This window comes from Numenius arquata, chromosome 5 (assembly GCF_964106895.1).
Source record: "Numenius arquata chromosome 5, bNumArq3.hap1.1, whole genome shotgun sequence".
Classification (NCBI taxonomy): domain Eukaryota; kingdom Metazoa; phylum Chordata; class Aves; order Charadriiformes; family Scolopacidae; genus Numenius; species Numenius arquata.
The window spans coordinates 26,579,496-26,606,152 of NC_133580.1; the positions used below are offsets into that span (position 1 = coordinate 26,579,496).

The 26,657-nt window shown below is 46.1% G+C and overlaps 1 protein-coding gene across 9 annotated transcripts in view; it reads right to left on the reverse strand.

Moving 5' to 3' along the window:
• The window catches only part of EPHA5 (EPH receptor A5), a 213,816-nt gene that overhangs the window by 163,860 nt on the left and 23,299 nt on the right, over window positions 1-26,657 (reverse strand). For all 9 annotated transcript variants that reach the window (XM_074148361.1, XM_074148360.1, XM_074148363.1 and 6 more), the window contains one exon: window positions 16,420-17,083. In XM_074148361.1, coding sequence (XP_074004462.1) covers window positions 16,420-17,083 — 664 coding nt within the window. Of the gene's footprint in view, window positions 1-16,419; window positions 17,084-26,657 lie in introns of those variants that run through there.

Genomic DNA, 26,657 nt, shown 5'->3' on the forward strand with positions numbered 1-26,657 from the left:
TCCCCCCTATGCGTACCCTCCGATTTCATGGCTCTTTCTCCACTCGTGATGCCAGCCAGTTGTGGCATTAAATAGTTTTTTCTCCCCTTCAGACTCAATAGACCTATACACCAACTACTTCCAAGATCAAAACCTAACAGAAATAGAACTTTTCTCTGGAACAATGATGGCTTTTGTTATATTCCGGTACACCGCGCTACTTTTTCCAAGCAGCGTGTTTCGTGTCATGTAAACCTAAGAAAAGGGAGGGACAGAGAGGATGCGAAGCTCCTCTATTATTTATCAGCCACACAGTCTGGTCTTTGCCCCCATGAGCTACTTGAGAGATCTATGGACGCAGCAGCCACAAAAGATTTTCTCTCATTAATACTTCCAACCATGCTGATATACAACACAACACTAAATTGACACACCAATTGCTGTAGGGTTTTTTTTGTTTGGTTTTGGGTTTTTTTGGGGTTTTTTGTCCTCAGGAATGCTTAAAAAAAAAAAAATTAAATTCCTCTGCTTTTATGTCACAACAGTGTGCAACAGAGTGGCACACGAGCACCCTGCATTTACTGACGCTCATAAGTTATTGATGAGATTCTTAAAGACTAAGCTGACAAAGCCATTCCACTTTTGGCGATTTAGATAATTATATTTTAGGTACAACTCACTTATTCTGCTGCCTATAATCAACTTTTAAGCAAACACTGTGTGCATCCCCTTCTGTTTTAACCTGAAGCGATCCAAATTACTCTACAAATGCAGTTTCATGCAAGAGCAGAGATCTGCCGAAAGGCATCTCGGCTACTTGTTTTAAAGCAGTGGATAATAATCGGGGGGGAAAGAATAATACTCATCATCACTTCTTAACATTCCTGTGACTGCTCATTTGTTTATATCACAACAGCACCTAAACCAAGGACCAGAGACATTTGCCAGTTGTTTGATAAACAATTTATTCTATTTGGGCATTTATTCACGCGCCCGTTCTTGCTGAAAAAGCTGTTTCCAAACTGCCCCAGAAAGCCCTGGACACAGTGGGGTACTCATTTGCAAAGCACGTGTTCATTTTCTATTATCCGACACAAAACCAACATCGTGTTCTGCATCAGACTGCAAAAATCATGCCCTTGAAATTCCTCTCTGTCCCAGCCAGGAGAAAGCAAGCAGCAAAGCAGTCACCTGCGCCAAGCGCTCTGTTCCTCCTAAAGGGAAGCTCGGCAGGGGAAAACAATGCCCGGCCAAAACACCAGGGGCAGGAGGGAAGTGAGTCAGGGTTGCCGGAAAATATTTACTTGCCGATTTGAACACAAAGGAATCTCGAGCATTCCCCGCCACCTCTTCATGGAGGCTGGTGCAGGGCGGTGGAGTTGTCGCCACAGGCTATTTATTTAAGGTAAAACTCAGCCATATTTATCCTCCAGCCATGTCAGTGCAATGTACTCCCCCGGGCCCTGAGAGCAGAGCATCACTTTGCAAGGCATACCCAGTCCTTCAAGGGGGCTACACCATCTCGTGTCAGAAAGTAAGTGCAAGCCTAAACCCCCTTGCAGGAGAGCAAGGGAGATCAGGGGAATTGCTAACGATCTTGAAGCAAGGATGGCAGAAGCTGGAAGCCTGAGCCTCCCAACTCTGTCAAAATTGGTTCATGGAACCTTCAGCAAGTCACCCAGCCTTTTTTATCTCAGTTTTCCCTCCTAATACCTATCCACGCACTTAATACACGTGTGCACAGCTGACAGAAGGCTGGGAGACTCCTCCAGAAGGCAGCCAGGCTGAAATGTCAGAGGTAGAAAGCAGCAGTGAAAGACCTCCCAAAGATCTTCCAGGTTAATATCATTCTTTAAGTAGACACTGTGGCTGAGAGGGGTCACTGAAGTTTTCCAAATGCTGCTCTGGAAACTACAGGCACCTGCAGCACTGTAATCTCAGGATATGGGAGTGACTCAGCCTCCTGAATGCTGGAGAAGGCAGGCAGCAGGATCTCCGGGATGAAAGTACCTTGGCCCTTAGGGAAAGGATGGATCACATGAATCACGGCGCTGTATAACTCCTCCTCCTACGTGACTCTCCTCTAGCACTCCTCACCAGCTGAGGACAAGGTAGTGTCTTGAACTGAGAGAACGCCAAACCCTATGCGCCACAAACAAGCTTTGCAAGTGAAAGCCACCACTTAACTAGACCTTGCTCAAGCCAGTCAGAGAGCATCTCCCCTCCTCGCTGCTGCAGCCCGCCTGGGAGCCTGGCACTGGGAGGTAGCCCAGGGCACCTCATATTTAGCCCTTGTGCTGGAGGGAGCCCCTGCTAGAAAGAGCCTTTGGAAGCAGCCGCAGCGCCGTGGCAGCACCCCAACTTCAGCACTTCACACCTGCAATGAAATACTGCTGGTAATTATCATTAAAAACACTACTGGTGTGAAACACAGCACTATGGACGTCACCAGTGCTATCCCCGGTCTGGGTCAGACTGAAGATAAGCGTTAATAAAATAATCTTATATCTCCCACGGTCCTGGAGGTCTACGCCCAAGTAAGCCAGGAGTTAAACTTTAAAATGATAGTCCTTTTGACACCTGAAATGTCTTCCATCAGCATCAGAGCGCCCACATAATTAATATATCACAAATACGATTTGGCAGGATTAAATATAAAAATAATATATCAAGGATTTGTCAATGGAAGGGAAACTTTGCAGCATACAACAGCCCAACAGAAGAAAAGCATGACTGCTGTGATGAATAATGTATATTGCCTATGGTACTAATTAACCTTGTACTCCAGTACGGTATTATGGAACAATAAGGCTAATTTGAATGTGGCCTGAAACTTTTCCCAATGGCATCTGGAAATCAGTCTTTGGAACATGTAAAATTTGAATTTGTTAAAGCAGAAGCTCAATAAACTTTGCGAAATAATATTTTTTTTTTCCTCTGTATTCACAGCCCACACTGCACGTACATACACAATGCCAAACACAGAAGGGGGCTCCACAACCAGAAGTGGTCTAGCTTGGCTTTCCACAGGCCCTCACCCAGCTGCCAGCAGCACACGGGCAGCGACAACGCGCCTCCAAGCAAATCCCAACACTCCTCTGCAGATTCGGATGTCCTACAGACAGAACTGCAGCATGACTGCCGCACAGCCTCAGTTTCTCCCAGATCAGAATGGCGAAATGCTTGCCACAAGCCCACTGAAAATGAACACTGGAACTTTAAGCAGACTTTAAGCAGACTCCAACTCTAGATTTATGACTCTAGTTTGGGCTGGTCTTGCTTTGACAGAATCACAGAATGATATGGAGTTGGAAGGGACCTCTGGAGATCATCTAATCCAACCCCCCTGCCAAAGCAGGTCCACACAGAGCAGGTTGCACAGGAACGTGTCCAGGTGGCTTTTGAATGTCTCCAGAGAAGGAGACTCCACCACCTCCCTGGGCAGCCTCTTCCAGGGCTCTGCCACCCTCACAGGAAAGAAGTTCCTCCTCACATTTAGGTGGAACTTCTTATGTTCAAGTTTGTGCCCATTTCCTCTTGTCCTGTCCCTGGGCACTACTGAAAAAAGACCGGCCACATCCTCTTGACACCCTCCCTTTAAGTTTGATCCCCCCTCAGTCTTCTCTTCTCTAGACTAAAAAGACCCAAGTCCCTCAGCCTTTCCTCATAAGAGAGATGCTCCAGGCCCCTCATCATCTTTGTAGCCCTCTGCTGTACCCTCTCCAGCAGTTCCCTGGCCTTCTTGAACTGGGGAGCCCAGAACTGGACACAGTGGTCCAGATGGGGCTTCACCAGGGCAGAGCAGAGGGGGAGGATGACCTCCCTCGACCTGCTGGTCACACTCTTCCCCACGCAGCCCAGAATCCCATTGGCCTTCTTGGCCACAAGGGCACATTGTTGGCTCATGGGCATCCTGTTGTCCACCAGGACTCCCAGGTCTTTCTCCTCAGAGGTGCTCTCCAGCAGGTCAGCCCCCAACCTGTCCTGGTGCATTTTTTCCTTGTAAAATACTTATTCCCCTGTTAACCCAAAGCTACATATGGTATTAAACACACATGCCGCATTAGAAGCGCTGTGTTCTTAGTCGCGTGCACAGCATGCACAGAGTGCAGCAAACTACTTGCAGGTACAGGCGTGAGCAAAGACACAGAAGCCATCATGCACAGGCGTCTCGATAAACACCTTTTGTAAGAGCATACATTCAACTGTTAAGTTTACACAGTCACGGGATCAAGTTTTCAGATAACAGTGCCCAACTGCTTTACATACCAAGGTCTGATCTAGCATGGTACCAGCACCACCACCAGCACAAAAAAAAAACCCCAAACCACAACAGGAGAGAGACTTTTCGGCTCTCTCCAAGCGTCTTTCTGCCCTGGGAATTGCTGCAAGGCCACCAAACAGTACCCTACAATATTTTGGATGGGCAGGGTCTGGCAGGGGACACTGCCCCCACTGTCTGCCAGTGCACCTAAGACGCTACGTTTCAGAGCCAGTGCGTGACTTGCCACCCTCAACCATCAGGATGACACAGCTCTTGTCAATGCCGTTGGCCACGCTCAGAGCTCAGTCAATAACAGACTCATACGAATATTTCACTTGTCCCCAAGCACCAGATTTCCAGCTGGCAGCCATCCCACACACCAGAGCGAAAACCCCCACGTAGCACACCAGCAAAAAAAAAAAAAAGGAACCAGGAGATGTCTGACCAGACTGCTGAGTAATGTTATCAACGCATCCAGGAGGTGAGAGCCCAAAGACATCAACAACGGGGATGCCAAGGGCAGAGCAAGAGTCACCTGAGCACACGACACTGCAGCAGCAGGGTAGGGAGGGCTTCCTAAGACACGCTAAGTCCTGCAAGCAGGCTTGAAGGGCTGACATGCCATTTTAAACTCTAATAAGAGTGACTCAAAACTTCTTCCCTACTCACAGAATCAGAGTGATATGAGGTTGGAAGGGACCTCTGGAGATCATCTAGTCCAACCCCCCTGCCAAAGCAGGTCCACACAGAGCAGGTTGCACAGGAACGTGTCCAGGTGGGTTTGGAATGTCTCCAGAGAAGGAGACTCCACCACCTCCCTAGGCAGCCTCTTCCAGGGCTCTGCCACCCTCAAAGGAAAGAAGTTCCTCCTCACATTTAGGTGGAACTTCTTATATTCAAGTTTGTGCCCATTTCCTCCTGTCCTATCCCTGGGCACCACTGAAAAAAGACCGGCCCCATCCTCCTGACACCCTCCCTTTAAGTATTTATAAGCATTGAGCAAATCCCCCCTCAGTCTTCTCTTCTCTAGACTAAAAAGACCCAAGTCCCTCAGCCTCTCCTCATAAGAGAGATGCTCCAGGCCCCTCATCATCTTTGTAGCCCTCTGCTGCACCCTCTCCAGCAGTTCCCTGACCTTCTTGAACTGGGGAGCCCAGAACTGGACACAGTGGTCCAGATGGGGCCTCACCAGGGCAGAGTAGAGGGACAGGATGACCTCCCTCAACTGGCTGGATGAGAAAGCACAGTGCAGAAACACATGGATGAACTTTAGCTTGTGTCCCCCTGCATGAGATGAGAAAAAGACAACCACAGAGAGCCAGAAACTCCCTGATGTTTGGGAGGCTTGGAGGAGATCAGTATCAGACCACTTTCTAAGGTTTGATCTGAGTTACATCAATTATCACGAACTAAATTTCTATCCTGTAGGCTGTGCTCTGCTGGCAGACAGTGCGACACAATAAAGATCTAGGCCAGGAAATCATTTAGCCGTTAAGGATATTTCATAAAGGATTATCACCTCCATCCCACCAAAATCAATGATAAAATCCCCACCGACTGCAGAAGGCACAAGATCGCCCTGCGAGGAAACCTGCACCCAGACGTACTGGTCTGGGAGCACAACCCTGCAGCAAGGGCTCCTTGGGCTATTTCTGCCAGGCTCACCAGCACAGGGCAGCAGAGGACGGCTTCTTTCTCTCCGGTACTCGGTTAAGACCCTCGTTCTGGACCAAAATGCCTTTGCACGTGAACGATCCATCAAGTCTCTTGAGCATAAGCCTGATCTCTGCACGGCCCCCCACTGCTCTGACCCAAGCCGTGCCTGGAGGCGTTATCCCCCTCTAAATTTCCCGCTGCCAGCCCTGTCGGAGGATGCTGCCGCTGTCACAACACAAGAGCAGGTCCCTGCTGCCGTGACACTTCATTTGTCTGGGCAGCAGCACGCCTGGAAGGACGACTGCCTTGTTTTACTGGAAGTATGCGAGGCAATCAAGGCCAGCTAGAGCAAACTAGCTTTGACACATTAAATCATGCTTGAACTGCGAGAGCAAAGAAAAATAATGTAAAAGTTCTCCTAAAAAAAAAAAAAGAAAGGCTTTACAAATAAATAAATAATACGTGCCAGCCTTGTGCACAGGAAGGGGAGAAAAGCTTTCATCTGAGCCTAACTGAGGACTGTGGATAGGCAGAGAGGAAAAGATTACTTTGCAAGACAGACACCTGCCGTTTTCTGCAGAGGTTTGTAGTTATTTCCATGCATTTCACTTCCAGGATGAGTCTCCTGCCAATCACCTGCTCTAGCACTGAAAGAGCATCAAGTGCTCATCAGGCAAAACCAGGTAGGACAGGAAGAGTAAAATCCCATCACAAGGGGTACGCTTACCCTTTACCAACACACTTACACGTACATTTATATATGAGCAACTGCTGACTCGGTGCTGGGGGGGGGTCTCATGACTGTTCTTACCACAGTACTCTGTGAGCCTTTAGCCATTTTCACCTCAAATTCCCTCTGCAGACACTTCCTTCTAGGGGTTTCTTCCTGGAAAGATAATACTCAATCTGCTGCGAGTCAACCATTGCAACGCAGGAAATCTCACCAGCACAGGGTCACTTGGCATTCGTGGACCTTGGTAATTAACCGTGGCACCTCCCCGTCATCCTGAACCCTTTCCTCCCTGCTGTGGATTTCTTCCAGTAATTAACGTGCCCAATTGCCTTGGATTTATACTAATAAAGTACTGGCTCCTGTCCCGAGATCCCATCATCACTGGCGCTTCGCGAAGCCGTGCAGAGCTCTGACAGTAATGAAGTCCACGGTCCCGGATGGGATGGCTGCGGTGTCACCGGCTGGGATGCTGGTTATCTGCAAAGCAGCTCGGAGCTGGGAAGCTGCAACCCACTGGCTGCTCCCGCTGAATACCAAATTAGCACAGCCCCCACGCTCGCAGGGAGCAGCTTTTCCTTTGGCTTTGCAGCAATTAAAAAGCTTCCTATCCCAGGCAGCTTTCAAAGGCAACACCCGTGACACTATGTGACCGTTGCAATGGGATGACAGACTGTCCAAACTTGGTGTAACACCCCCAATGCATTATTTGGGGAATCGGTACCACAGCAAAACCACCCTTATGACCACGCAGGGGGCAGCCATTTCACTCAGTGGATGCTAACCACAAGTTCAATAAAGATCATGTTGGCTCCCTAGCAGGCTTGCTTTATTCAAGCAATACCAGTCACACGTGTGCAGGGGAACTGGAGCGCCTGCTGGGGCAGGGTATGCTTTTTTAGCTACACCCAGAGGGTCTGGTACTCACTAACACCAAGGCTTGGGCTGTGAAAGGGACCTTCAGGCAGAGATAGACTCCTCAAGCAGAGCTTCCACACTAGGCTGAGGCTCCAGGTGACATGAGAATCCTGCTCAGAAAACACACCTCCAGGCCAAATGTTGGTTTGTGGTTTTTGTTTGTTTGTTTGGGTTTTTTTTTTTTTTAAGGAAAACATCTAATTGAGGTACAAAAGCAAGACTTTTGCAAAGACAACTTCTGTTCAAATTCCAGCTCTAGAGGAATGCTAAGTTTCTTGTGACTTCCCAATGAATCCACCTGGAGATGAATAACCTTACAAGGGTTTTAGGTTAGTCTAAGGCCATAAAAAGAGCACATGGGATCAAGTACAGCACTTGCACCCAGAGCCCTGCTTCAAGCTCTAGCCTCTGGCTGGCACTGAACAACTCAGCCTCTGGCCCAAGGCTGCCATTTGTTAAATGGGGAATAGCGACTCTGACCTCCTTCATAAAGTAGATCCTTCAAGATTCAACAGAGAAAAGCCCTTTGTATGACCTAGAAATGTTTTTAATAGTCTGTATTAACTATTTCTTTCCTCGCACTGAAACAGTCACATCGGAATCGACAGCGAAACTATTCACAAGCCACTCAAAGCCTACCACGAGGACTTGACTCGGGATACACCACCAAGTCCCACCGCAAGAACGGGTCGCTTCCCAAGCCAGTGCTGCCTCCTGTGCCACACAAACGTGCCATGGGAGCTGAGCACACCACCACCACCACCACCACAGTGGGCTGCGCAAGGATGCCAGGCTGAAGATGAAGATGCTCTGCTGCCACATACCGTCTCCCACCCACCCTGCTTCCAGGAACGTAACCTCAGGCAGCACAGGGAGGCATGCAGGCAGGGACACTCTTGTTTAACCCCCCCAGCCAGTGGATTTGACCTGATAATGCCACTGAGCTGCAGCTCTTAGAGCTTGGATTTTCAGATGGGGGTAAAATATTTCCTTGGCCTTAACTTGACTGACTGCCATTTACAGTGAGAAGAGTTGTCATCTTAAATCACAATTCTTCAAACTTCAGCTGCTTTTTTTAGGACATATATTTATAAAGATAAGACAGGTATATGAAAGCAATAAGGGACATCCACAAGCTTGGCACTGTCTCTTTTATCGTCCTTTTTTTTTTTTTTTTTTTTCCCTTTAATGTGTTTTTGGGAATACGCTTTGGGGTTTCTGTAACACCTAGCCTCACTCTTCAAGTTCATTCCAGTATTAACAACCTCACAGCTCCCCTGAGGGAAATAGAAAAAAAAATGGAAGCACATCAGTTCCATGCCCAATACAACCTTAACCATGTGATGTTCATGGATACCATCGTGTCTATACAGGATTAACTTCTTCAGTGATAGAAAACGAGCAGGTTTTCAGCAAAATAAACATGCATCTCCGTTTACACGAAGAGCAGATTCACCTCTTACTGCAGACATCTGTGTTGCAGTCTCTTTGCTCTTATTCCAGTCTACTGAACACTTCCCTTCTATGGGATACAAGTTTATCCAACTAAAGAAATGAAATAAAAAGTAAGCTGCAAATCTGTTCATTGAAGGCACAATTGTAGCCTCCTCCTGCAGAGCGTGGATTTCAACCTCAACGTTAACCGAAAGCAAGTTAAAATGGTCAGGATGTAAAGCATGCAGAGAGAAAAGATTATTGAAATGTCAACACATCATTAACTACCGCTAAGCGTTTCTAAATGAGAAACACAAAACTGAAAACCCGAACTGCAAACAAAACACAATAGTGCAGCTTCATTTTAATACCCTATATAAATTAGGTGGAATGAGGGTTGTGACAAACGAGCTCCGGCAGACCCTTGGCAGTTCAAGAGGTTGCAGGCAGCTTTCTGCTAAAGATCATCATCCAGGTATAGTGTCCACCTCTTATTTGCCCTAGGGCCGGGGGGTATCAGGACAAGTCCTCCATTGCTCACATGAGCTCACGGGCACGCTATCCAGTTCTGCAGGGCCAGCAGCAGCTTCCAGCAATGGGATACGGTAAGCAGCTGGGGACAGCCATATCTTAAATCAAGGCAATTAAATTCACCGCATTGCCAACCAGCATTCATGTACCTTATCCTTAGAATTTCTCCAGGGTTCTTAATTGCTGCTAAAAATCACAATTAATAAACAAGCTGTTTCCAAGCAATTCAAAGTCGAAGGTGGCAATCAAAGGAACCTAAAAGCACCATAACTAACACTCCTTTTCTCCTGCAACACCTCTCCTATCCCATAATTTAACAAATTCCCTAAGCTACCAATGGATACCCTATTTTCAAGAATGCTAAACCCAAACAAAGTCAATATTCAAGTAAATATCAGTTAGTTATCTAGGACCAGACTAAAAAGCATACCTTAAGATCTGCCCCAAAATATATCATGGCTAAGGAGCAAACACAACCTTCACGGTTTACACTTTCAGAGCCATTTCCAAACCTTATTTTTATTTGCACTGCTCAATCTATACTTTGGAGGGGGGGGGAAATAAAGGACTCCTCAACTGTCCTTCTGGAAGGTGACTGCCCAGCAGCCACGCTACAAAGATCAGCAAGGTTAAGCTGGTCAAAGTAATGGCCTAAAAGCACTGCTGCAGAATGAGGGAAGATCTTCAGAGTCACTGGGGTTACAAGCACGCGAGGTAGTGCAGAAGGTCACGACTCATTAGCAAAGCCCAATTTTGTGCCTCCTATACTGAAGATCCTGTGCCTCCTATAATGAAGGCAAATACACGTGCAAATGAACTTTGTAGAGTAGGATTGATGGTTGGACTCGATGATCCCAAGGGTCTTTTCCAACCTGAACGATTCTATGATTCTATGAAAATAAAACAAAGAAGAGAGAAATATTTAATCAATCCTGTTGCAACACCGTTTTGCTCTGTGGAAAACACTTCCCTGCTCTTGTTAATTATTTCAGCTGCAGAACAAAACACCTAAATATATACATGCATGCACCTCTCAACAGAATAAAACCAATTTCCTCTCCTTCCTTTTGCTGAAATGTAGCATTCAAGTGATTTTCTTTACATATGAAAAGATAATACACACTGTGTGGCCAAAAATTCAGCTATTCTGACACTGGCTGGTTTTGTGCCTAATTAAAATTAACTAGGCACTTCAGCTTATAATTATATAAACACCTACCATGCTATACTCCCAGCCAATTTGGTTTTAATCAGAAAAATGCAGGAGAAGTATGAATGATGGGCAAAGAACTCCCTGGAGGGGCAACTGTATTTCCAAATTCAGCATTCTCCATATACTGAACATCTCCATCAATGTTTTTCTTGCCACGTAATCACCTCTCAGTAGAACAATTAAAAAGGTATTTTTAAATTTTTTTTTTTTATCCCTGGACTTTGCTTGCTTTCCACTCTACCACAAGGGTAAAAGCATGCTTGCCTTATTCACCTGGGTGCCAGGTGGGAAGTGTCTCACAAGACAGCAGGGTTTAGCAGTACACTGTCTTTTCAGCATCCCTAAGAAGGAGTTTGGAGTGAGAATTCAGCCGGCCTGAGGCGGAGAGGCACGCAACCAAGCTGTGGAGGGGGTTGAAGAAAAATTGCCCTGCTCCTGCACCTACATCAGATGCAAAACCAGAAACGCCAGCTGCTTTGGAGCAAAAGCCCAAGCTCCAAAATAAGGTTACCTGTGCAGAAGCAGCACGTTTCCATTTCCTAGGGGCAAGGGGACAGGGAAGGCGACGGCTGAGCAGCAGCACCGCATCACCCGAGGAAACCACACACAGTGAGTTCGCTAAAAACACAGGGTTTTTTTATTGTGATATCAGCTACGTGTTTCATTCACAAGTCAGGCCTCTGGGATGGCTGCTGTGCAGACACAGAAACGTGACAGTCACCGAGCGTGGCTCTGCCATCACCACCTTTGCAAGCCCTATTGCCTCCCAACCCTCCACAGCGGGTGCCTCCTGCCACCCACCAGCCGAGGGTCACTACCTCTGCCTGCCTGCTCCTGCACAGCTCCAAAAAATCCAATTGCCTCCAAATATCCTTCCAATAGCTGACCAACAGCGGGGCAAATCCCAACTCTGGGAAGGTGCCTTAAATCATCTGCCTTGATTGCACCACTCTTAGAGGAAGAGGAGCAACTCTGCTTCTACCCCCTATCAGCCAACAACAACAATCACCCGAGAACCGATTCAGCAGGTAAGCTTCTGATCTACATACGCTAGCTACCTACGCCAATTAGTTTTAATTATATCCAGAATAAATGACCTGCGAATGCTGCAAAAGTTTTTTTTTCTGCAAAAAAAAGACTTTTGGTTTCCGTAAGAAATTCTCATCTCTCTTGGCAAAAGCTCAGCTGAATTGCAACCCAAGTAATGAACAATCAGCAAAAGTAAATATTGTTTTGCAAATGGATCGAGGTATGTTCAGCAAAGTCGATTAAGGGAAGAATAAACAAACATCAATATATGAGACAGCAGAAGGACTGAACATTCTAGAGCTGAAAACCAGAAAGCATGCCCCAACCTGTCCTCCCCTCCAGCCCTCGGTTTCAAAGTTCTTCCTCAAAAAGCGGCATGGGCGAAGAAAGATTTCACCGACTTTTCCTCCATTATTTTCTCCACATCTAACATCTGTAATCCTGTCCATACCTTGTAGCTGGCTGAAACCAGCTGTACTCTTTCTGACGTCTCTTCAAGTAGCAGCATGCACCGATTCTTGGAGAGGAGCACCTTGCGACCTCCTGAACTCATTACTCGCTTTTTCAGCTTGGCTCTCATTCAGTGATTTTTTTTTTCCCTCTCTTTTTTTTCTTAAAAAAAAAAATAACTCAAATATTTAATTAATTTGTGATTCAGCTCTAAAAGCAGCTGAAAAAAAAAAAAAACAGGCTCTGCAAATCAATTACATCCACAGCTACCACTTTGCAGCTCCCTGGTCACTAGGCAGGACCCCACCACTGCAAGTGTGTTTGGGTCTCATTAGCTTGTCAACACCCCACCACCACCACCTTCCAGTAGCATGGGCTCCAGAGCCTCCTCACTGAGAACATATTGGGCTGAAGGTGAGGATGAATAAAAAGAGAAGTGCCAGAAGGTGCCCTTCTCACAGCGACTTTATTCATTTCCTCTGCAACCCCCAACGGTGAGCCCTGCTATATACAGTAAGCAACGAAAATTGAAGTTACAATAAAACTCACCTCTTTCAGTGGAGGAAGGAGGGATGCATAGACTGGGGCAGGTAAGAATATTTTGGACCAAAACCCTAAATGGGCAAAGACAGAGAGACTTCAGTGGCTCTACCTTAAGTTTTACAGCATTTTAGGATCTGGCCCTCAACTTGGGTTGAGTACTGCCTGCTAAGGAGGAGACCATCATTAGGAGACTTGAAACTCGGCATTTTCCAACTAATGAAAATGCTCAACGACATTTTCTCGAGGACCCGTTCAGACAGCACTGGCTGAAACGAGGCAAAGACAATAATCATCGGTCCTTTAGAGGCACCAAATCACGTCTCTGGAACCCAGCTTAGAAATTCACAGAGCAACCCCTTTCATTTCTCTTATTAACTGGTACAGCAATTTATTCTGATGAATAACGAACCTTAGCACCGGTCCTTTATAAACACGTCCCAAAACAGTCGCAATTTACCTCTAGCTGTCCCCCAGCAGTTGCTGATAAATGGGCCGTGTTGCCAAAGGAGGTGTAAAAATCCAAGTAGTTTGAGTTCTTTACAGTAACTACTACCTAGCTGCTTCTAGTAATTGAGAGAGCGAGCACGTTATATAAAGGAGATTAGGCCATGTCATATTTACAGCCTCAGTGTCCCCAGTGAGAGAAATTGCTCAGCTGTTACTGTCACTGCCTTCTTCAAACAGGAACCCTGCTGACAAGATGATGAATTCAGAACATCGTTGCCAATTAATGATTTGTAGGCAGAAGGGATTTCAATAGTTCCCATATGTTTGTGGGGGTGACTGGGATTTACATCACTTCTAATAAGAGAGTGTAGTCTGCTCTGTCCAGAAGTGACACCAGAGCTTGGAAAATGTCATCTTTGCAGGAGAAATTTTAATAAACAAAGCCAGGCTCTTCTGGGTTGAAAACGTTTCCCCAAGCGCGGTCACTAATAACCTGCTTCCACCACAGTGAAAGCAAGGGGGGACACCACTTGCAAGACACCCCCAAGTGATTTACACACCAAAGGTCAGAAATTATCTAGGTGTTTGTCAAAGCTACAATCGCAGAGCACCAGGACCATCATTATGCCAGCCAGGAGCACGGAGTGCATTTCCTAATCCCAGGTCAGGCTGGGGGTGAGGAGGAGGGGAAGAAAAAAGAAAAAGCATCTACAAGCACACGGGACCTTTCTTGGTGTTACTTTAGGGGCTGCAAAGTTTAACGTTACTGTCCTAGAAAAAAAAAAAAAAATAAATCTCATCCTTGCGAATATAACAATATCCAAACCAGAAAAGCATTTTACTCACACAGGATATCAGCATGGACTCCACACACGCTGAACACACATCTCCTGAATGGCCTAAGGCTGGATGTCTCCTATTGACTGAGCATCTCTGAGCCAACCAGCAGGAAACACTCGGTACGATGACCTGGGTTAAACACAGGACATCCAAATGGGGCCCTCAAATAGACTTTGCCATAGGCACTCCAATCCCAATATCCCATTGATTTGGTGATAGAATTTGGGGCTTTCCTACAAACAAGAATTATGGGCTTTAACAGCTCTAGAGGAATTAAAGCGATAAACTCCTCCCAAGGGTGTAGGTGAAACGTAAGAGACGTTTATGTGGGTATGCCTTATGACAGAACGGCAAGGGTACATGGCCACAAAGCATCTTTGCACTTCCAAACTACGATCACAGTCCTACCCAACACAGTCATACATTGCGGGGCGAGATGCTGGCCTCTCAACTGACTAAGAAAAATAAATTTAAAAAAAAAAACAACAACCCACATCCCAAAATGGAAAGCAGAACCTTAAATCCCAAAGGTCTTCTGAAGGTACATCCCAGATTGCTATCTCAACACTACCAGAGATCCAACTGCTCCACAGACAGAGTAGGCTCCTCCAAAACAATCTCATGTTTCTAGTTTAAACCAGTCCTTTTTTTTTTTTGGTTTGGGGTTTTTTTTGTGTTTTGCTTTTTTGTTTGTTTTTGAGCACTCTTTAAGAGTGCTTTGAGATATCTTGTGCTGCTCATGCAGTGTGCGAGGGCAGGATTTGAAAGGCTATTAATGGATGCACCTCTTTCCTCCAAAAATTCTTACAGGTGACTGAAATCAGTGTCTAGACATAGCACCCAACCAGTGTATATTCTTTTGGGACATGGTATTTGTAGCCACAATGAAACAGATCCTTGCTGATCTACCTGACCCACATCCCTTATCCATGAGAGTCTAGAATTCCTCAGCTTCGGCGAATGTTGATCTTAGCTCCTCTTGCGCAGTATCAAACATCAAGTCTGACTCTTCTGCCCCCCTAAACGGGAGACGGATCTTTATTGGCAGAGGAAAAGCAAAACCAAAGACAGACTTTGCTGTATTGACTACATCTGCAGAAAAAGGAGGCTATCCTAGTCAAAAAGCACACTCCACATGCTGTTTACAAGAGGTTTCTCCAAGAACAAACATACCTATATTTTCTCTCCAGGTCAAGAGACTTGAACAATGTAATCTTCAGGGGCACAGCATGTGACCAAGGACTACAGGATCAAGGCCACAGTTTGCTTTGGGTACGCACTGATCTATCCTTTGCACCAACGCTACAAACACCAATAACGAGCGTCTGGAAGGAGATGAAGAGAAAATGCAACACCGACTTCGGTTGAAGCAGAATCCCTCTCCCTTCCCCACAGGTTATCTACTACTAAGTGGCTGCAAGTACAAGGCAATTAAGATGAGACTGGCGACCAACATATAGTACTTTTTCAAAAAGCAAACTACATGGAAATATTTTTTTCTTTCCCCTTCTCTTTCATGTCCAAATAGGTTTTAAGCAACCTGCTACATATTTAGAATGGAAGGGCAATTTTATAAACAAGTATGTAATATAGCAAACCACAAAAAGAGATTATACATTCTTAGAGTATGTTGCACTTTAAAGTATTCTTTCTTAGGTCTTGAGCTTCAGATACCCTAGATCTCTTGCACAAGGCCCATGATGATTCCGGAGATCTATGCTGACCAGCAACTCAAGAACCTCAGCTAGCCACCCATGTGAAAACTTGAGCACATATGGAAGCATTTTTATCACTGGGCCTTTGGGTTTAACTCTACACAGCTGAGCAGCTTTGTATTAAAACTATTTACCAGAGAGGAAAATCAATCAACTTGCACCACATCCAATTCCCACCCCACTTGGTTAGAGCGATAAAGAGAGAAAAACATACTCCTTTAAGTACAAAACCAAAATGTACCTTGCATAGGGAGATTAACTTCAAACATTCCCCGGTACAGTCCAGAAAAAAGAAACCAAGCGTCTAAAATTCGTAAGGAAACCCCTATTATTGAGGAAAAAAAAAAGCAGCATAAAGCTTTAAATATCACATAAGACTGCAGTTGCCTCATGGACCCAACAGTACTATGCTCCAAAGGTAACACTGGCATGCCAGATTCTCCTTGTCTACAGCCCTGTAAGCACCAGAAGGACCCATACATAGGCATCAAGTCCCATCGGACCCAGCCAAGGCCTCTCTCTTCATGCTCCAAGGGATCTCAGTGGAAGCGAGAACCCAACCCACCATTGTCAACTCAACCAGACACGAAGGACAGGGAAGAGAAGAAAGCCAAGATCGCACATCACCTCGGCAGCCTCAGCACAGCACCCTTACCCTGCAGACCCTTACCTTGGCAGGTGTTGTTCTTCTCCTCATACCCTGCCTTGCACAAGCACTTCCCAATGGGCACCAGCCATTCCCCCTCAGCACTGCAGTGCATCTTCGGTGCCTCATCGGTCACCGAGTGGTTGACACAGACGCCCGACACTTCCAGCAGCTGCGAGGAATCTGCTCCAGTGATGGTGTCCGGAAAGCGGGCCAGGTTGCGGATCACCGATGGGCATTTCTTGTAGTACACACGCACGGAGACCAGGGCGATGCAAGCACCCACATCCTGAAAAGCGAGGTAAAATCCCTTTTTCGTTAGGGGTCCAACATCTCTCACCTCTGTGTTTAGCTTCATAACTCTGTCACCGAGGTCTAACTCTGTGAAGCTCTCATCAGCAGCGATGGTATCGATCTTGATGTACTGGTTTTCTTTGATGTTCCTCCCATCCTCATCATCTGATTCAAAGTAATACATGTTAAAAGTCTCTTTGCAAGTCCCAAGTCCTCCTGGAAGGCTGTTACAGTCCCTCAGGGTGAATTTGAGCTCAATGAAGATGCGGGACGCCCCTTCATTAGAGATCCAGCTGGTCAGAAGCCAGTTGTTCTGATTCTGTTCCATTACCTTGCATACTTGGTATGTATGTATCGGAGCATAGTTTTCATCCACCTCACCAATCTCTTCCCACTGTATAAAAAGGAAAAGTATTACTTTTTTAGAAAGTCACAGCTCCTGCAAAAATCACAGCTTTCCTATCTAAGAGCACCTTGGGCTTCAGAGGTTCACGAGGACTTCTAGGGGAAAAAAAAAAAATGTTTTAAATGGCAAATTTTTCCCTACTGGAGGCTTAATACATTTCTGACAAGGTCAGATAAGAGTCCCTTGAGAAATATTAAAGGATGCTAGTTAAAACCTTTTGTTTCACACATTTCAGAAGCGGGAAAACATACTGCTGAGTTTGTCCACTAGTACTTTGTTAGGGAACAAAATAAAAGCAAAAACAAAACAAAGGCCAACCATGAGTTGGCCTTTTCCAATGAATCCACATAGGAAAAAAAAAAAAAAAAAAAAAGCTATTTACAGTCAGTCTGTCACGGCTCCCCCAGGCTCCTTTCTACCACATCCTCAAATCGCTGCCCAATGTAAAGAGGACAAAACCACATTTCTCCAAGCTATTCCCCCCCACCAAACAGCCTGCCAGAAAATCAGGAGAGTGATATATGAAATAAATGAGCCTTTGCTCTCCCAAAGCGTGTTAGTCAGAGGAGTTCCTGCTCATGCAAAGAGAAGGTACTTCCAATAAAGGTTACAGGGATCTCCAAATCTTGGGCTATTTGTGTGCTACACAGGCTTTTAAGCTGAGCTCCAGATAGCTTCTTGCGGCTGTTTGTGGGAATTGTAGCAACTGTGTCGTTTTCATTTTATTTTGGCCACACTCTGAAGTGCATCACTTGGAAGAAATGCTTTTTCCTGATCCAGCACACCAGTCGGTAGCACCACCGCAGTGCCTACAACAGAGACACAACATTAATGCTTCCTCTCTGCTTTTGAGAGCTGTAGCGTCACATTAAGAGATTAGATTAACTCATACAGAAGTATAGCAAAGAACTCGGACAGAAACAGGGATGATTTCAGTTTTGTTCCCTTCTACTTTTGACCTGCTCATCTCCAAGGGTGACTCCCAAAGCCTCTTCCGTGCTCTGCTCAGCGTTGCCCCCACGTCCAGTCACAGCTGAGGATGCAGCACAAAGCAAACGCACCGAGCTTCATTTAAAGGTGCTCCGGTACAAGGTAACAGCTATATTCCAAGCTGCCTATCTCCTAAGGCCAATTTATTTCATTGAAAATACAGCCCAAGATGAAGTCAAGAGCCTTCTCAACCCAGATGCCATTACTGCAGAGCTGACAAGGAACACCTTCAGAGCCAACACAACAATGAAGTTGGTTTTGTTTTTGGTTTTTTTTTTGTTTGTTTTTAAGGGAAATGCCATTCTTAGATTTTAAATTAAAATGGCAGCAACAACTAGCATGAAAACATCACCTGATACTACAGTCCAAAATAAGTTATAGATACAGAATCACAGAATCGTCATGGTTGGAAAGGACCTCTGAGATCACCGAGTCCAACCACACACACACACAGAAGACCCCCACAATCTCGGGCACTAGAGCATGCCCTCAAGTGCCACGTCTACACGTTTCTTGAATACCTCCAGGGATGGCGACTCCACCACCTCCCTGGGCAGGCTGTTCCAGTGCCTGACCACCCTCTCAGGAAAGTCATTCTTCCTAATATCTAATCTAAACCTCCCCTGCCCCAACTTCACACCATTTCCTCTGCTCCTGTCATTATTCCCTTGGGAGAGGAGGCCAACACCCACCTCTCTACACCCTCCTTTCAGGGAGCTGTAGAGGGCAATGAGGTCCCCCCTCAGCCTCCCCTTCTCCAAACTGAACATGCCCAGTTCCCTCATCCTCTCCTCGTGTGACTTGTTCTCCAGACCCCTCACCAGCTTGGTGGCTCTCCTCTGGACACGCTCCAGCAGCTCCATGTCCTTCTTGTAGTGAGGGGCCCACCAGAAAAGCATTTCCTCTCCTTTCTGACTTGGGACGTGAACACGGGGACTTCTGCAATTTCAGCAAGACGTGTCCCCCGCTATGCACAGAGTTCATACATGCCACCAGTCTTCCCAGCAAGGAACCTAACCTGAGGACATTTTTGTCATGCCAGCAGTATTTTCATTTCTAAACCTTTTTCTATGTTCCCTGGGCTTGAAGAGGCAATGACTCTACCGTGATTAACATGTGCTTGTCCCTTTGCCCTTCCTGGTAGTGCCACCGAGACAGCTGGAGATATGCCTGCAGCAGAAGTTAGGCAGACCTGTACAGGATTCATGCCTGATTTTGAAGAGAGGCAATTAACAATTACGAAGAGCAGAGCCATTGAGGAAACAGACAGGAAAAGCACGCAAGGCAGCACCGATCTGCAGCTAGCTTCTCCGTGTTCCCGTAAATAAGGTGGGTTTAGATACATGAAATTAAAAAGCAGAAAAGAACCACAGGAGCTGAAGAATGGTGAAGTGCTAAATGTACCGCACGTACACGCTTCCAAGTGGATTCGTTTAACATGACACTATATAAGTGCAAAGTCTTATCTTTATCACAGTAGTGATCTTCCGTTGGACGGAGAGGGAGTGCAGCGCTCCACTGCCCCCGACACGGGCTGAGGTCCCTGCCGAATCAACCCGGGGGACAGGTCAGCACATCCCAGTATAGCCCAGGAAAGACCCTAATGACCCCAAACCTTTGCATTTTTTCTGGTTGAAGGTCAGTGGATCCCACGAACAATCACACGCAGCTCCGTGCCCGCTGGCTGAAGTGCTAACCTCCAGCAGGAGGTGGCGAAAAGCATCTGAGGGCTGGAAATTGCTCAGACCGGTTTGAGCAGGTGGGGATGTGTGTGGATGGTCATGGGGTACACACTGTGTGTATTCCTTTCAGAGAACTGACATTTGCAGCGACTGTGACGTTGAAGTAACATCATTAGTGACCTAACGATCTAACTTGAAGGCATATTGAAAAAAAAACCATCACTTCTCTTTTTTAATGCTTGGCAGAGCAGTTATCGGAGACCCACCCACGATGCTCCCCAGAGTTACAAAATTAAGCTCATCTCTATTGCTGCTCCAGGAGCTGGATTAGTGGGAATGAGCATAAGCAAGAGAGGTATCGAGGTGCTGGAGCGGGTGCAGAGGAGGGCAACGAAGCTGGTGAAGGGCCTGGAGAATAAATCGTACGAAGAACGATTGAGGGAGCTGGGACTGTTTAGTTTGAGGAAGAGGAGGCTGAGGGGAGACCTCATCACTCTCTACAACTACTTGAAAGGACACTGTAGAGAGGTTGGTGCTGGTCTCTTCGCACAGGTAATTAATGGCAGAACGAGAGGGAATGGCTTCAAGCTCCAGCAGGGTAGGTTTAGACTGAACATTAGGAAGAAATTCTTCACAGAAGGAGTGGTCAGACACTGGAATGGGCTGCCCAGGGAGGTGGCTGAGTCACCATCCCTGGATGTGTTTAAGAGCCGTTTAGATGTGGTGTTGGGGGATATGGTGTAGGGGAGAACTTTGTAGAGTAGGGTTGATGGTTGGACTCGATGATCCCAAGGGTCTTTTCCAACCTGAATGATTCTATGATCTGTTCAAAAACTAAATGCAGTGATTCTAATGGTTGCTTTCAGGCACTGAGAGGACTGCACACCAAGAGGAGGAAGGTCCAAGCATAAATACAACAGCGACCTGTCACCTAACATCTCAGGCTTCAGGATGTGCCGAATTTCCAGCACTGCATCCCAGATCAGAACAAGCCCTGCCATCACCACCTGCCATCAAACCTAAAGCAACCATCAGAGAGCAAGAGGAAAGGGAGGTGCTAACGAGCGAAGGCTGCTTATCTCTGTATAATCCTCAAGGGAAAGCCAACCAGATTTTATCAGACCAGCCACTATTGTGCAAAATCTCTGCTCTGCCATTTAATCTCATCTTCTTCTCTCCTATCTGCATGTACAAGTGCACCATTTCTTTCCCTTCAGCCGGCTCTGCCTCCCCCCAGAGACCGCGGGCAGCCTGCCGCCCTTCTGCTTTTACATCCCCCTCCACGAGAAGGGGATGGGGGGGAGAGAGAGAGAGCCCCCGCACCTCCTGCATGGTCCCGGCTTCCCAGTCGCTACAGATCACAGACAAGTATTTCAACCAACAAAGGAATACAAACTAGAGGATGAAATGCACCGCCTCCTGGATAACGAAAAAGAAAACTCACCACATTAAAGAGACTGAAAATAATTGGCATGAAAAAAAACGTTAAGTACAACCAAAAAATTCTGTAATATTGTAATTCCTCTCTGCAGCACATATTTTTGAGATATAAATCAACCCCATCTGCAGGATTAAAACAAAAATGCAACCATTAATTTGGCGCTAAACGTTTTCTCTACGTCTTTTCTAGCCCTACGAAGGAAAACACAAATGCATTTCAATGGCCTGATGTTAAATCATTTATAGAAGACCTATTTCTGAATCAGAAATTTCCAGTACACGACTGCTGGCAAGTTAACAGAAGCTCAGGACTGCACCCAGCTCCGTCAATAGGAAGCGTGCAGTTTGTGCGGGTTGTCTGCCTATGGAAAGGCCAAAGATATCACACATCTACCTAAAAATACAGGAGCTAAAAAAGCATTCAGTGGCGCGGCCTTGGGTTAAACGGACAATTTTAAAGCATATTCACCAGCTGTCTGCTGCTCGGGCTCGTTTCTAATCTCCAGGATTGCAATTTGCTACCACAGCACAGCGAAAGGCTGCTGCCCCAGAAACAAATACTGACAGCAGGGATGAAAATTTCAGAGCTTTTTTTGTTATTTGGTTTTGGAGGGGTCTTTTGCAAGGAGAATGCTTGCTACCACTCTTCAGGAACTCACTCACTCTCTTCAGCAGCCACCAAAGGTGGTGTTCACTTTTTTGTGAACACCAATTCACAATTGGGTTGGAAAAGGGTGATGACCCTTGGGATCATCGAGTCCAACCATCAACCCTACTCTACAAAGTTCTTCCCTACACCATATCCCCCAACACCACATCTAAACGACTCTTAAACACATCCAGGGATGGTGACTCAGCCACCTCCCCGGGCAGCCTGTTCCAGTGTCTGACCACTCCTTCTGTGAAGAACTTTTTCCTAATGTCCAGTGTTCAAGCCTCTTTCCTAATTCCACACATCCTAGCACTGCTGAAAGAGAAACTAGGCTTTTAGCAGAATCCTAGTTGTCTTCGGAGGGGAAGGGAGCTTAGGAGCATTAAGCAAAGGGGTTCCTAAGACTTACCTGGAACCTTCCCAGCAGGACTCCTCCTCCCTCCGAGGACCGTGCAACGTGCCTCTATTCCCACTGCCTATTTCCCCGGTACAAGGAGCCTCATCCTCTCCCATTTCATTTTTGACCCCACCCCACGGAGCTCTGCAGCGTATGCATGTTAATTCTGCTGGCACAAAGACGTAAAATTGGAAAAGGATTTATGCATTTTCACGCCTTTTTTTTTTTTTTTTTCCTTTTTTTCTTCTGGAGAAAGGCAAGCCTGGCACAGACCTCGGATCCCAGGCTTTCAACGCGTGGAAGATTTGCAATACTCCCCACACTTTGCCTACAGGTAATTTTACTCCCAAATCCTGCTGTCAAACCCAGCAGTGGCACCACACCGGTGCAGAGGAGCGCGTGGCGGCGATGCAACCCCCTACGCCAAGCCAGAAGGGGAGACCTGCCGCCCTTCCAGATGGGCGGACGAGCCCGGCGTTCAGCTCTGTGCTATTTATCCTGCCTTTCACCCCGCTAATATTTGTGCAGTCTCTTCGATTTCCTTTTATGCAGCTGATGTGAAGACCTGGCTGCCAATCAATAGCCTCCAGCTCAGCTCCCACACACGTCCCCTCCCGCTACTCAACTTTATCTCCCAGCCTCCTCCTTCCCTGCCTTTGCTGCTCTCCCACCACAAAACCCAAAAAATCAGGATTTGGGGTTTTTTTGAGTTTTTTTTGTTTGGGTTGTTTTTGTTTGGTTTTTTTGGGGGGGGTTTTGGGGGGGGGTTTGTTTGTTTGGGTTTTTGGGGGGGTTTTGTTTGTTTGGGTTTTTGGGGGGGTTTTGTTTGTTTGGATTTTTGGGGGGGTTTTGTTTGTTTGGATTTTTGGGGGGGTTTTGTTTGTTTGGATTTTTGGGGGGGTTTTGTTTGTTTGGGTTTTTGGGGGGGGGTTTGTTTGTTTGGGTTTTTGGGGGGGGTTTTGTTTGTTTGGGTTTTTTGGGGGGGGTTGTTTGTTTGGGTTTTTTGGGGGGGGTTGTTTGTTTGGGTTTTTTTGGGGTTTGGGGGGGGTTTTGGCCTTTTTTGTTTGGGTTTGTTTGGGTTTTTTTGTTTGGGTTTGTTTGGGTTTTTTTGGGGGGGGTGTTGTTTGGGGTTTTGGGGGGGGTGTTGTTTGGGGTTTTGGGGGGGTTTGTTTTTGTTTGGGTGTTTTGGGGGGGTTTGTTTTTGTTTGGGTGTTTTGGGGGTTTTGTTTTTGTTTGGGTGTTTTGGGGGTTTTGTTTTTGTTTGGGTGTTTTGGGGGTTTTTTTTGTTTGGGTGTTTTGGGGTTTTTTTTTGTTTGGGTTTTTTGGGGTTTTTTTTTGTTTGGGTTTTTGGGGTTTTTTTTTTTGTTGTTGTTGTTGTTTTGGGGTTTTTTTTAATGGGTTGGGTGATTTTTTTTTTTTCTTTTAAGCTGCCTGATGGCAATCATATTACAAAGTTAAAGCAAGTAAGAAGCAGACTCTCCTATGCGCAGCTTCAATGACTTCAGGGAGGTCACGTAAGGCTAAATCTCTAGCAAAAGCCAGGCAGAGCCCTTACACATCTGTTTTGTTTTTTTTTTTTCTGCACTGCAGAAGGTTTTGCAGGGCTGTGCTAGCTGTGAAATAAGGCTGACTGTGTCACTATCTTGCCTGTTGCAAAACACCACTTACAGACACGCCAGTCCCAAATTCAATTACTTTCAAAGCCTGCCACCAATATTGCTGTTTTATCAACACGTTGTGCAATGCACCGCATTGCTCAGATTTTCAGCTCTGGAGCCGTATGATTAAAGCAGAGTCTTTGTTTTTGCTGGGGGTGTTTCAGCCTTCATTTAAAGAAAAAGGGGGTTGCCTGCTCAAAGAACAAGATCCCAAAAATAGGAAGTACCCAAAAGTCACCTTATTCATAGTAAAGTGATGCTGACCTCAGCATTGGCAGGAGCAAAACAGCTCTGTTTTGAATGCTGGCATTGGCAAGAAGTATATCTATAACCTATATTACCTACCAATTGTGGCAGAGTCCACCAGCACTTGGGAAGCCTGGTCCCTTCTCAAAGAAAGGGACAATGATCCAAACCACTCTCCAGCAGGTGAAAAAAAATGCAGTAACCTGACAACGCTGCAAGGCTACTCTTCCCAATGGAGGAGCAGTGCCAGCAGCAGAGCAGAGCCATGGCAAGCAGCTCGAGATCTACAGGATCACAGAATTACAGAATGATACGGGGTTGGAAGGAACCTCTGGAGATCATCTAGTCCAACCCCCCTGCCAAAGCAGGTCCACCCAGAGCAGGTTGCACAGGAACGTGTCCAGGCGGGTTTGGAATGTCTCCAGAGAAGGAGACTCCACCACCTCCCTGGGCAGCCTGTTCCAGGGCTCTGCCACTCTCAAAGTGAAGAAATTCCTCCTCATGTTTAGGTGGAAAGCAAAGGATAAGCAGTGCCCACTACATGCCACCTCCAGACAGAACAGAAGGCAAAACGGCTTTACCCAGCTCTCTTCCACCACCGCCAGGTCACTGGATCCTGTTTTAAACAGAGTTCTTAGGCAAAAGTTTTTAAGTGTTTGTGCCAGCATGGCTACTCAGGCTTGAAGTTCAAATTCTTCTTCAGGGCAGGATGCTTGCTCGCTGGGACAGCCCCGTGGCATCCTCCCTCCTACCCTGCATCAACCAGAGGGTGGAAGGACACCAACCACAGCCACATGACTTCTTCCCATAAATCACAGTTTTGAAATAAAAATAATCAGGAAACCAAAGCAATCCAGGTACTTGGATCAAGTTAGGAAAGGAGAGGAGGGGACAGAAAAAAAAAAAAACACAAAAAAAAAAATCAGTAAAGGGGGAAACAGTGATTTTGACAGCCTCCCAAACAATGTGTTTACCATCTGCTCTTCCAGAATTTAAGCAAAATAGAGGAGAGGGAAAAAAAAAATAAATATGAAAACTGTTCTAGAGTAACCCAAACTATTTCTTTCAACCTCAAACCCGCTTTTTAAAATTTATTTATTTCAGTTACCAAAACAAACAAAAATCCCCCTTACCACTTGTACAGGCAAACTTTTCTAACAGCAACTTCCTTGATAATGCAAAAGGTGAAGAGATCCCTGCGCTGCCTCAGCCTGTTTTGGGGGGATTTGGAGCTCATTTTCAGAAGCCAGCGTCAGAAGAAAATGGCAGTGAGTTCAATACAACGTTTGGCCCAGTGTCTATTAAAACCTTTAAATACCAGAAGCAGTTATAACGACCCGGGATCTTACCATTTCCATACATCTGATACTCCCCCCCACCCAAGGCTCAAGCCTCATTTGGATGGCAATTTTACAACCGAGACATTTATACATACAGACGTATATTCCTTCTGACAGAAGTTACTAGTCAAGCAAAAAACATAACGGATAACAGACATGGAGGATAGAGAGGATCTGATTAATCTCCGTACTCAGGCAGAAATCTGGTCTAATGAAATGAGTTTAAAAAGCTGAGTTTCCAAAAGAAGGAACGTAATGTTTTCTGGTGGTTTGGCACATTCCCCTCAATTTGTCCAACTAGGAAAATAAAAAAAATTAAAAAAAAAAAGAACACCACCACAACTTTTGGGCTACGCTTCTCATTTTACTACTAGATTGCAGTTTTCTGCTGTTTCTTATAATGCCACTCTACTCTGGCCCCTAAGGTGCACAGCCTGGTTAACGCACAGCCTCAGAATACCCTAAAGTTAATTACCTGAACTAAATGTGAGTTTCCTCACTCATTAAACGAGGTTTTCCAGCGAGAAGCTAAGGATTATTTTGCATAAACTAAAACGTAAGTGGGGGAACTGAACTGCAAACAGGTATGAACCAGAAGTTTAAAGCATCTTTTTGACACGTGTCACACCCAACTAATGAACTTTTCTCTCCATCTGCGTATTAACCATTCACATATTCCCTGCCATCGCACATGTGACACTTGCCTAGCAGAAAGCAGACTTTACACTTTACGCGTCCATGACCGCTGCTCTCAAGGAGTGCTAGATGGGAAGACATACCAGAAGTCGCTCAAAGTTACATGGAGAGCTTCTTAGTCATCAGCTCCTATTGTTTAAACATGTAAACCTGCTACTTGAAAAATTCACAGAATCACAGAATCTTCATGGTAGGAAAGGACCTCTGAGATCACCGAGTCCAACCACACACACACACACACACAGAAGACCCCCACAATCTCGGGCACCAGAGCATGCCCTCAAGTGCCATGTCTACACGTTTCTTAAATACCTCCAGGGATGGCGACTCCACCACCTCCCTGGGCAGGCTGTTCCAGTGCCTGACCACCCTCTCAGGAAAGTCATTCTTCCTAATATCTAATCTAAACCTCCCCTGCCCCAACTTCACACCATTTCCTCTGCTCCTGTCATTATTCCCTT